The sequence below is a fragment of the Nerophis lumbriciformis genome, linkage group LG23 (genome assembly GCF_033978685.3).
Source record: "Nerophis lumbriciformis linkage group LG23, RoL_Nlum_v2.1, whole genome shotgun sequence".
NCBI lineage: Eukaryota > Metazoa > Chordata > Actinopteri > Syngnathiformes > Syngnathidae > Nerophis > Nerophis lumbriciformis.
In genome coordinates, this window is record NC_084570.2 from 7,215,094 (window position 1) to 7,228,165 (window position 13,072).

Here is a 13,072-nt window from a genome sequence, read left to right on the forward strand (position 1 = left end):
TTGCTGTTGTCCAGCATTCTGTTTTTGTTTACTTTGTAGCTAGTTCAGTTTTAGTTTCGGTCTGCATAGCCTTCCCTAAGCTTCAATGCCTTTTCTTAGGGGCACTCACCTTTTGTTTATTTTTGGTTTAAGCATTAGACACCTTTTTACCTGCACGCTGCCTCCCGCTGTTTCCGACAATGACAAAGCAATTAGCTACCTGCTGCCACCTACTGATATGGAAGAGTATTACACGGTTACTCTGCCGAGCTCTAGACAGCACCGACACTCAACAAAAACACATCATTTGCAGACTATAATTACTGGTTTGCAAAAAATATTTGTTTACCCCAAATAGGTGAAATTAGATCATCTCCTACGGCACACCAGACTGTATCTCACGGCACAGTGGTTGAAAAACACTGCATAAGACTACTTATTATGTTGAAGGGGGCAGGAAATATAAGCATTTCTTCATCCTGTTCCTTCTCAAGCATAGGAGCGTAAATATGTGTTTAGTTGCTAAAGTTTGTCTTTTGATCAAAAATGCACGGCAATGAAGGAGATAAATTTAAAAAAAAAAAAAAAAAAAAAAAAAAAAAAAAAAGGAGCTGCACAGCTTTCACTTTCTGTTTGTCGCTGCAAAAACAAAACCGAACATAGTTTGCATTACTTCGGCGACAGCCTGGACCAAAGATGTGGCGGACGATGTTGTTGTCTATGTTGCTGCTCAAACTCAAAGGTTAGTTTGTTGCATGTGTTGTTGTGCCTGTTTATTAATATTTACACGGGTGAGCCGCGCCTTAGGCTGCGTCATGGAAAGTTACCGACATTTTCCTCTCGGCTTTGTTTTCCAGCAGCCAACTCGCAGATCATCAGTTCTGGTCCAACGAGAGCTGACTACGGATCAGACGCGCATTACAAGTGCGAGCTGCACAACCAGACAGGTGCCATTTCAATACACTCGTATTCCCTAAATGCTGTTTTCCAGGCAATCATGAACATGTTAAAATGTTATTTTATGGTGATTGCAGACTCACTACAAAAAAAATGTTTTTCCTTATAAGCAGCTGCACGCAGACATTTACTACAGATATTCAGGATATTTAGACTAGGGATGTCCGATAATGGCTTTTTGCAGATATTCCGATATTGACCAAACCCTTAATTACCGATACCGATATCAACCGATACCAATATATACAGTCGTGGAATTAACACATTATTATACCTAATTTGGACAACCAGGTATGGTGAAGATAAGGTACTTAAAAAAATAAATAAATAAATAAAATAAGATAAATAAATTACAAACATTTTCTTGAATAAAAAAAAGAAAGTAAAACAATATAAAAACAGTTCCATAGAAACTAGTAATTAATGAAAATGAGTAAAATTAACTGTTAAAGGTTAGTACTATTAGTGGGCCAGCAGCACGCACAATCATGTGTGCTTACGGACTGTATCGCTACAGCTTTTTAAAAAAATAAAAAAATAAGATAAATAAATTAAACATTTTCTTGAATAAAAAATAAAGTAAAACAATATAAAAACAGATCCATAGAAACTAGTAATTAATGAAAATGAGTAAAATTAACTGTTAAAGGTTAGTACTATTAGTGGACCAGCAGCACGCACAATCATGTGTGCTTACGGACTGTATCCCTGCAGCTTTTTAAAAATAAAAAAATAAGATAAATAAATTAAACATTTTCTTTAATAAAAAAGAAAGTAAAGCAATATAAAAACAGACCCATAGAAACGAGTAATTAATGAAAATTAGTAAAATTAACTCTTAAAGGTTAGTACTATTAGTGGACCAACAGCACGCACAATCATGTGTGCTTACGGACTGTATCCCTGCAGCTTTTTAAAAATAAAAATAAGATAAATAAATTAAACATTTTCTTTAATAAAAAGTAAAGTAAAACAATATAAAAACAGTTACATAGAAACTAGTAATTAATGAAAATGAGTAAAATTAACTGTTAAAGGTTAGTACTATTAGTGGACCAGCAGCACGCACAATCATGTGTGCTTACGGACTGTATCCCTTGCAGACTGTATTGATATATATTGATATATAATGTAGGAGCCAGAATATTAATAACAGAAAGAAACAACCCTTTTGTGTGAATGAGTGTAAATGGGGGAGGGAGGTTTTTTTGGGTTGGTGCACTAATTGTAAGTGTATCTTGTGTTTTTTATGTTGATTTGATAAAAAAAATAAAAAAAATAAAACCGATACCAATAATTTCCGATATTACATTCTAAAGCATTTATCGGCTGATAATATCAGACATCTCTAATTTAGACCTGTTTGTTCTGTTTATCACGTGACTTTCTGTTATTGAGTTGTGAAAGAGCAGGGATGACCACGCCCCCCAAACACAATCTAATCCTATTTAACAGTATTAATAGTAGGGGTGTGGGAAAAAATCGATTCGAATTCAACACATTGTACGATTCAGTATCGGTTCTCATTTTTCGAAAATCGCTATTTTTTTATTTATTTATTTAATTTAATTTTTATTTTTTTAAATTAATCAATCCAACAAAATAATACACAGCAATACCACAACAATGCAATCCAATTCCAAAACCAAACCCGACCCAGCAACACTCAGAACTGCAATAAACAGAACAATTGAGAGGAGACACAAACATGAGACAGAACAAACCAAAAGTAGTGAGACAAAAATGAATATTATCAACAACAGTATCAATATTAGTTACAATTTCAACATAGCAGTGATTAAAAATCCCTCATTGACATTATCATTAGGCATTTATTAAAAAAAATAAAAATAAAAATAAAAAAGAATAATAGTGTCACAGTGGCTTACACTTGCATCACATCTCATAAGCTTGTGACTAATATTTTCACAAAGATAAAATAAGTCATATTTTTGGTTCATTTAATAGTTAAAACAAATTTACATTATTGCAATCATTTGAAACATTGTCCTTTACAATTATTAAAGCTTTTTACAAAAATCTACTACTCTGCTTGCATGTCAGCAGACTGGGGTAGATCCTGCTGAAATCCTATGTATTGAATGAATAGAGAATTGTTTTGAATCGGAAAAATATTGTTTTTAAATCGAGAATAGCGTTGAATCAAAAAAATTGATTTATAATCGAATCGTGAACCCAAAAATCGATATTGAATCGAATCGTGGGACATCCAAAGATTCGCAGCCCTATGGAAAACAAGTCTAACCTACCCCTAAAAGTGGATGTTCAACGTCGCTGCTTCCTGGCTGCTGGCAGTGTGTACAATTTGCATTTAACATTTTTTTTGTTTGTTTTACTGTAAAAATGTTTAAATTGTCCAATAAAACCTTATTATATTAAAATGCAAATATAAATATATATTTCAACAATTTGACAAATGATAAAACCCCTTAAGACTGGGATGTCAAACTCATTTTAGATGGAGGGCCACATGGAGAAAAATTTTCCCCCCAGTGGGCCGGACTGGTAACATTACAGCACGATAACTTAAAAATAAAGACAACTTCAGATTGTTTTCTATGTTTAAAAATTGAACAAGCACATTCTGAAATTGTACAAATCCTAATGTTGTTGTTGTTTTTTTTACAATTAGATAGATAGATAGATAGATAGATAGATAGATAGATAGATAGATAGATAGATAGATAGATAGATAGTTAATAGTATATATACTTTATTTGTCGTTATTTAAATTATGTGATAATGTTGATCAGTCAAATAATTCAATCTATGAAGATAAAAAAATGATATCAAAATCAAATTACAGTATGTTATTTATGTAGTGTTTGATCATTTTCCTCGACTGGTGCACTAACATCATGTGGTTTTATTTTGTACATGTCATGATCCGTGGTCTGGATCATGTTTTGTTTCGTTATGTTCTGTTAATTTTGGACTTCTTTAGTTCCCGTTTGCGCTTCCTTGTTTGTTTTGTCACCATGGCGACTCATTAGTTTCACCTGCCTCATTTGTTTGGATCACACAAACATCCCAGAACAAGCTAGTCAGATTACTTCTAGACCTCCACCCCAGATCACACCTCACTCCTACCCACTTCTCCAAAGTGGGCTGGCTCAGGGTGGAGGACAGAGTAAAACAACTTGCACTGAGCCTGGTCTATAAAATCCGCTACACCTACCTGATGTCAAACTTCCTTAACGTAAATGACAGCCATAACCACAACACCAGGGGGAGCTCCACTTCTATCATTTACACGCGTCAAACTGGTCAACACAGTCGCCCTCGGTATCAGCCCAAAGGTAAGGGCTGTACAACATTGTTTAATGCATCCAGCGGGGCATCACAACAAAATTAGGCATAATAATGTGTTAATTCCACGGCTGCAAATATCGGTATCGGTTGATATCGGAATCAGTAATTAAGAGTTGGACAATATCGGATATCGGCAAAAAAGCCATTATCGGACATCTCTACTTATAACATACAACCTCATTTATAGTCAGGATTTGTTTATAGCTAAATTGCTTTTTGAAGAAAAAATGGATGCGGCTGCTTGTTTATATGACAACCTTGTTGTAAGTAAAAACATCATTCAAAGTAAAGGGCGTAAACACGCGGGGATTTCCTCAAACAGGATGTGTGCATGTGCACGAGGACAATGGCGCCTTTCATTATCGGTTTGTAGGGAGAAGAATGTTTCATTTCATGCTTCTTTCTTGCTTTTCCAGGGCACAATTAGCTGGTGTCTTTTTATCTGTGAGCTGATTCCCGAATGGCTTCTTGGCCCCACCTCAGGTGTGCTTCAGGTTACCTGGCAAAGGCGCCTGAAGGACGGTTCAGTGGAGAACCTGGCGTCCTACAGCAAGCGGCATGGGCAACAGGTCAATGAGCCTTACCAGGAGAAGGTGATGCTCACCGAGGTGTCCCTCAGCTCGGCGTCCATCACCCTAAAGAACCTCACGTGGGCTGATGAAGGTTGTTATATCTGCCAGTTCAACGTGTATCCAGGAGGGTCCAAGAAAACTCAGACCTGCCTCGCCATCCAAGGTAAAAACTTCACCATACTCTGCGACGATGGTTCAATAGTGATTTTCCTACTTGTATGTAGGAATATCTGAAGTGCAAACAAAGGTGTACCCTTCCGCCGGCGACCTGACTGACTCAACCAAGCAGGTTACGTTCAGTTGCTCTGCCACAGGGAAACCAGCGCCCGCCATTCGCTGGCTCTTCTCGCCCGACGTCACCAGTTTGCACGAACCATTGGCTTCCATGGAAGCCACCGACGACCTTACGTTGACCAGCAGTAGTAACGTTACAGTGGTTGTGTACAGAGGCTGGACAGGACATGCTGACTGTGTTGTGGAAAACGGGAGTCGGGGACGGACAATGGAGAGGATCACTTTTTCCTGGAACCCCGATCAAGGAAAACGTGAGGGGGAGCCAGGTATGCATGTCATTATGAAACTGAAGTCAAAATGAAAGTGAAAGGTTACCATCCATGATGATGCAATCTTAGAGCAATTTGATAAATGTTGTTTCTCTTTCACATTCGTGGCATGAAAACACGTCAGTAGGATTCCATGCACTTTGAAGGAATTTGGTTGAAACCCGCTTTTAAAAATGCTCGCATACACCTTAAAGGGGAACATTATCACAATTTCAGAAGGGTTAAAACCATTAAAAATCAGTTCCCAGTGGCTTATTTCATTTTTCAAAGTTTTTTTCAAAATTTTACCCATCACGCAATATCCCTAAAAAAGCTTCAAAGTGCCTGATTTTAACCATCGTTATATACACCCGTCCATTTTCCTGTGACGTAACACAGTGATGCCAACACAAACAAACATGGCGCATAGAACAACAAGGTATAGCGACATTAGCTCTCGGATTTCAGCGGCTTAAGCGATTCAACAGATTACGCATGTATTGAAACGGATGGTTGTAGTGTGGAGGCAGGTAGCGAAAACGAAATTGAAGAAGAAACCGAAGCTATTGAGCCATATCGGTTTGAACCGTATGCAAGCGAAACCGACGAAAACGACACAACAGCCAGCGACACGGGAGAAAGCGAGGACGAATTCGGCGATCGCCTTCTAACCAACGATTGGTATGTGTTTGTTTGGCATTAAAGGAAACTAACAACTATGAACTAGTTTTACAGCATATGAAATACATTTGGCAACAACATGCACTTTGAGAGTGCAGACAGCCCAGTTTTCATCAATTAATATATTCTGTAGACATACCCTCATCCGCTCTCTTTTCCTGAAAGCTGATCTGTCCAGTCCAGTTGGAAATGCATCTGCTTTGAGTGTCGCAGGATATCCACACATTCTTGCCATCTCTGTCGTAGCAAAGCTTTCGTCGGTAAAGTGTGCGGAACAAACGTCCAATTTCTTGCCACTTTCGCATCTTTGGGCCACTGGTGCAACTTGAATCCGTCCCTGTTCGTGTTGTTACACCCTCCGACAACACACCGACGAGGCATGATGTCTCCAAGGTACGGAAAACAGTCGAAAAAACGGAAAATAACAGAGCTGATTTGACTCGGTGTTTGTAGTGTGTTTGAGAAAATGGCGGATTGCTTCCCGATGTGACGTCACAATCGCTCCGAGAGCGAATAATAGAAAAGCGTTTAATTCGCCAAAATTCACCCATTTAGAGTTCGGAAATCGGTTAAAAAAATATATGGTCTTTTTTCTGCAACATCAAGGTATATTTTGACGCTTACATAGGTCTGGTGATAATGTTCCCCTTTAACGTAAATGACCGCCATAACCACAACACCAGGGGGCGCTCCACTAACCACGTTAAACCCAGATTCCGAACTAACAAAGGTCTTAACTCATTCTCTTTCTATGCCACATCAATGTGGAATGCGCTCCCAACAGGTATAAAAGAAAGTGCATCTCTATCCTCCTTCAAAACCGCAATAAAAGTTCACCTCCAGGCAGCTACAACCCTAAACTAACACCCTCCCCGGATTGTTAATAATCAAATGGGTAGGAGTGAGGTGTGATCTGGGGTGGAGTTCTAAAAGTAGCCTGACTAGCTTGTTCTGGAATGCAAACTTGTGATTTACATAACTGAGGCGTATGTAACCAAAGTGTTTACTTCAGATGCAGTCCTTAGTCCTTTATTCAACTTCTTTACTTATACTAGTGGTGTTCCTCAAGGGTCTACTTTAGGCTCTCTCCATTTTAATCATTTTGGCTAATTCAGTTAAACTTGCGAGAGACTCACATTTTTGCAGCGGATTCTTAAAAAAAACAACACTAAACTGCTGCCGTATAGATGATCTTTGATCAGCTTTTTTGCAGAAGGTCCTTAAAAACAGCAGAGCACCCCTGTAAACTTTGACAAAAACAAATAGACCAAATTCAAGTGTGTACTGGAGAAGACGCTGGTACTCCAGAATATTCAAATTAAGACTAATATGAAAGGAAGAAGTCCGACCCGCCGGTCCTTAGCTTTCTGGAAATGCCCCCCCCCCAAAACAATGTAGTTGAATATCTCTGTTTTTATTATGTGCATGTGTCAGTCTCTCTGAAGGACAACAATAAATACAGGAGAGAAGTAGACAGGCGGTGTAGCTTGGTTGGTAGAGCTGCCGTGTCAGCAACTTGAGAGTTCCAGGTTCGATCTCCGCTTCCGCCATCCTATTCACTGTCCAGTGTGTACCTCGCCTTCCGCCCGATTGCGGCTGAGATAGGTTCGAGCACAAGCGGTAGAAAATGGAGCACAAGCGGTAGAAAATGGATGGATGGAAAAATAACAGAATAATATCACATATGCAGACATTTCTTATTCAGCATGTGTCTTACTTTATAAAGAATAGCAATGGATTTGGATATTTCTCCCTTCATATATTCAATCTGCGGTTTCCAACATAATTTAAGATCAATTATTCCCAAGAATTTAGATTCATATACTCTATCAATTTCCACTTGATTTAATTTTAATTTTGCTTCACAATTTGTCCTTGCACCACTTAACCCCGTACATTTTAGTTTTCCTATCATTTAATGATAACTTATTATCAAACCAAATTTTAGCTGAATCAACTCAACCTCTATTATCCTCATCACTTCCTTCAAGTATATGTGCATGTAAACGTATTGCCTGAATTTTTAATTGTCAAACCATTCTAAAAGTATGCTGTATTTTTGCAGGTGGATCACCGTCACCAGTAATGGTCGTTGGTATTGTTTCGGGTATTTCTGTAGCGATTATTGCAGTGGTCATCATCTGCATTGTTAAGTGGACACAAAAAAGGTGAGATTAAATTGTATCCCAGTATTACAATTCCCTTTAGAAATGGCATGTGACGTCTTATCTGAAATGTATGTCGTCAAAATCCTCGTGCCTAAAGAAATTACTTTGTGAAATCTGTGCTTACTGTCTGTTTGCGCTTGTGCGGCTTCTATGACATCCGCCAGGAGCGATATACAGAATGACCTCTCACACATACGACTGAAACGCTCTCACATAAACAGAAACATGATTCTTACACACACGACTAGGATGCTCTCAGTTTCAGTAGTGTGTATAAGAGCGTTTCAGTTTTGTTCGAGAACATTTCAGTAGTGTGTGTAAGAGAAAAATTGTTCAGTTTATGTAGTTGCTGTACGTAAGAAGTCATTCTGAATAATGTCCCTGCAAGTCTGCGAACTGACTGAGTCTGCACATGCACATTTTTGTCCGTGCGGATTTTGGCACTGTTGACACCATAGAAATGTTTTTATTTCATCGTAACATAATATGACTATAAATAGTATAGACCGTAGTATAGACTATTCACCTGGCGGCCTGTGGGCCAAATTCGGTTGTATAGAGCAGGGGTCCCCAAACTTTTTGACTCGGGGGGGCCACATTGGGTTAAAAAAATTTGGCCGGGGCCGGGCTGTGTATAAAGCCAATAATGCAATTTTTTGTGGTCCCCTTTATTTAGAAAAGTACCGAAAAGTATCGAAATAATTTTGTTACCGGTACCAAAATATTGGTATCGGGACAACAATTATATATATATATATATATATATATATATATATATATATACAACAATAATATATATATATATATATATATATATATATATATATATATATATATATATATATATATATATATATATATATATATATATATATACAACAATAATATATATATATATATATATATATATATATATATATATATATATATATATATATATATATATATATATATATATATATATAAAGTTAAAGTATCAATGATTGTCACACACACACTAGGTGTGGCGAAATTATTCTCTGCATTTGACCCATCACCCTTGATCACCCCCTGGGAGGTGAGGGGAGCAGTGGGCAGCGGCAGTGGCCGCGCCCGGGTATCATTTTTGGTGATTTAACCCCCAATTCCAATCCTTGATGCTGAGTGCCAAGCAGGGAGGTAATGGGTCCCATTTTTATACTCTTTGGTATGACTCGGCCGGGGTTTCAACTCACAACCTACCGATCTCAGGGCGGACACTCTAACCACTAGGCCACTGAGTAGGTGTATATATTGGTATTGGGACAACAATAATATATATATATATATATATATATATATATATATATATATATATATATATATATATATATATATATATATATATATATATATATATATATATATATATATATATATATATATATATATATATATATATAATTGTTGTCCCGATACCAGTATTTTGGTACCGGTAACAAAATTATTTCAATACTTTTCGGTACTTTTCTAAATAAAGGGGACCACAAAAAATTGCATTATTGGCTTTATTTGAACAAAAATACTTACTGTACATTAAACATATGTTTCTTATTGCAAGTTTGTCCTTAAATAAAATAGTGAACATACAAGACAACTTGTCTTTTAGTAGTAAGTAATCAATAGTAAGTAAACAAACAAAGACTCTTAATTTAGTCTGCTGACATATGCAGTAACATATTGTGTCATTTATCATTCTATTATTTTGTCAAAATTATTAAGGACAAGTGGTAGAAAATGAATTATTAATCTACTTGTTCATTTACTGTTAATATCTGCTTACTTTCTCTTTTAACATGTTCTATCTACACTTATGTTAAAATGTAATAATCAATTATTCTTCTGTTGTTTGATACTTTACATTAGTTTTGGATGATACCACGAATTTGGGTATCAATCCGATACAAAGTAGTTACAGGATCATACATTGGTCATATTCAAAGTCCTCATGTGTCCAGATACATATTTCTTGACTTTGTAAACATAAATTTAAAAAAACCGAAAGATGTTGTGATGCCTTAAGATATCAAAGTAATCATAGTCGTATCGACTAGATACGCTCCTGTTTTTGGTATCATTACAGTGGATGTTAGGTGTAGATCCACCGATGGTGTTTGTTTACATTTTGATGCCGGTGAGCTACTTTATCTGGAATATAAACATAACTATTGAACACAATGGATTGAAGTGAACTGCAGTCGTCAATTCCTATGTGATTTTTTTATCGTAAATACAAAAACTTGTCAAATATTAACGATACATTGTTTCCTAATATCAATTTATAAACATACTTGTTTCTCTCCTTCCTACTAGGGTGAAAGACTACAAAATACCTGAAGTTGTTGGCGTTATTTAGCTCTCCAGCCATTTAAGAGATCCACAACAGGAATATTGTGCTGAATTACCCTGATCTTCACCTATAGCTCAAACCTACCTTCTTGTGTTTATCTAAATGTAGCAGATTATATTAGAAGTATATTGTTGTTATCTAAAGGAAATGTTTTTTGATGGCTTCTTCTGTTTGGGACGATAAGGTATGTCGGGGAATGTAAGGTCAAGTGTGGATTTGTGAGGCTGGTGGAGAGGCAGGAAGAGTTTCCACCTCCAGGAACTCAACCTCTAGTGTGACTTGTGGACTTTTCAGTGAAGTAATGAAAAATGAGACATATTAACTATAATCAGTTTAGCTCAGGGGTGTCAAACGAACAGGTTTTATGAGTTTGCTAACAATAAAAATGAGCAGAACATTTTTTGAATGAAAGAAACCGCTGTTCTAAATGTGTCCACTCGATGTCGCAACAGCAATTATTTGTAAAAAAAAAAATTAAAAAAAATAAACCACATGATGTTAGTACAGAGCCCCTAAATGGACATGGGGGATTTTTTTTTTTTAAATAATTTTATTTAAAAAAAAAAATGTTTTAGACATGTTTCTGGTGCGCACAAGATGGATGTCGCAATAGCAATTATTTGTAAAAAATATATATATATTAAAACAAATGAAACCACATGATGTTAGAATGGGGCCCCTAAGGGACATGTGGGATTTTTTAAATTTTTTTTATAATTGTATTTTTTTGAAAACATTTTTTAGACATGTATCTCGTGTGCACGAGAAACTTTTTTATAAAATGATAAAAAAAAAATTTTTTTTTAAATTTGTTTTTGTATTTTTTGTATCTCGTGCGCACGAGATAGTTTTTTACTTTTTATAGAAATTTTTTTTTTTTAATTATATAATTTTTTGTTTTTTTTAGTCATGTATCTCTTGCGCACAAGAAACTATCTCGTGCGCACAAGAAACTTTTTATAAAAAAAAAATTATATATATATATATATATATATATATATATTTTTTATAACTTTATAAAAAGTTTCTCGTGCGCCTGAGAAAGTTTCTCGTGCGCATGAAATAGTTTATCGTGCGCACGAGATACATGTCTAAAAAAAATAAAAAATAAAAATAAAATAAAATACAATTATAAAAAAAAAAAAATCCCCCATGTCCCTTTAGGGGCTCCATATGTTAGTGCACCGGTCGAGGAAAATGAGCAAACTGCATAAATAACATCCTGTAATATGATTTTGATATTATTTTTGTATCTTGATGGATTAAATATTGAATACAATGAGTTGACTGTATTCAGAAAGTATAAATAATGACAAATAAAGATAGAATACTATTAACAACAACATTTTGATTTGTACATTTTCAGAATATGCTTGTTCTATTTTTAAACAAAAAAAAAAACAATCTGAAGTTGTCTTTATTGTTAAGTTATCGTGCCGTGATTTTTTTTTATAATTGTATTTTTTTGAAAACATTTTTTAGACATGTATCTCGTGTGCACGAGAAACTTTTTTATAAAATGATAAAAAAATAAATAAAATAAAAATATATTTTTTGTATGTTTTGTATCTCGTGCGCACGAGATAGTTTTTTTACTTTTTATAGAATTTTTGTTTTTTTTTAATTATATAATTTTTTATTTTTTTTTTTTAGTCATGTATCTCGTGCGCACAAGAAACTTTTTATAAAAAAAAATTATATATATATATATATATATATATATATATATATATATATATTTTTTTATAACTTTATAAAAAGTTGCTCGTGCGCCTGAGAAAGTTTCACGTGCGCATGAAATAGTTTATTGTGCGCACGAGATACATGTCTAAAAAAATAAAAAATACAAATAAAATAAAATACAATTACAAAAAAAAAAAAATCCCCCATGTCCCTTTAGGGGCTCCGTATGTTAGTGCACCAGTCAAGGAAAATGAGCAAACTGCATAAATAACATCCTGTAATATGATTTTGATATTATTTTTGTATTTTGATGGATTAAATATTGAATACAATGAGTTGACTGTATTCAGAAAGTATAAATAATGACAAATAAAGATAGAATACTATTAACAAGTAATTGTAAAAAAAAAAAAAAAAAAAAAAACAACATTTTGATTTGTACATTTTCAGAATATGCTTGTTCTATTTTTAAACAAAAAAAAAACAATCTGAAGTTGTCTTTATTGTTAAGTTATCGTGCCGTGATTTTACCAGTCCGGCCCACTTGGGAGTAGATTTTTCTCCATGTGGCCCCCCGATCTAAAATGAGTTTGACACCCCTGGTTTAGCTTATATCTTTACAGCTTTTTTCATAATTAAATTGCACCTTTTTTTTTTGCATGTTTGCACTTCATATGTCAGTTTAACAAGGATGTGTATAATTCATCTCTGCTTGCAGAGGTGCTCAATGTGTTTGATTTTGTGTATAATAATTCAGGCTGTCAAAAACGAGGCAACTTGACATTAACC

General features: G+C 35.1%; 1 protein-coding gene across 3 annotated transcripts; it reads left to right on the forward strand.

Moving 5' to 3' along the window:
* Positions 1-447: 447 nt before the first annotated feature.
* LOC133622458 (OX-2 membrane glycoprotein-like) lies at positions 448-11,110 on the forward strand. 3 transcript variants are annotated; one of them, XR_009817777.2, is made up of 6 exons: positions 448-721; positions 837-926; positions 4,686-5,004; positions 5,289-5,401; positions 8,130-8,232; positions 10,564-11,110. XR_009817777.2 is itself a non-coding variant. In XM_061985230.2 (6 exons), the coding sequence occupies exons 1-6, from the start codon at positions 536-538 to the stop codon at positions 10,604-10,606; spliced, it is 1,077 nt and encodes a 358-aa protein (XP_061841214.1). In that variant the 5' UTR covers positions 448-535; the 3' UTR covers positions 10,607-11,110. The 3 variants fall into 3 exon arrangements, 2 of the variants coding, with proteins under 2 accessions (XP_061841214.1, XP_061841215.1); XM_061985230.2 differs by having other exon boundaries at positions 5,066-5,401; XM_061985231.2 differs by having other exon boundaries at positions 671-721; positions 4,753-5,004; positions 5,066-5,401.
* The last annotated feature ends 1,962 nt before the right edge of the window (positions 11,111-13,072 follow it).

Bases quoted from the DNA above. Each gene is read 5' to 3' on its own strand.
- LOC133622458 (XM_061985230.2), top strand. From the start codon at position 536: ATGAAGGAGATAAATTTAAAAAAAAAAAAAAAAAAAAAAAAAAAAAAA. The intron at 5,402-8,129 runs GTATGCATGTCA...GTATTTTTGCAG, and splicing joins AAAACGTGAGGGGGAGCCAG to GTGGATCACCGTCACCAGTA. The intron at 8,233-10,563 runs GTGAGATTAAAT...CCTTCCTACTAG, and splicing joins GTTAAGTGGACACAAAAAAG to GGTGAAAGACTACAAAATAC.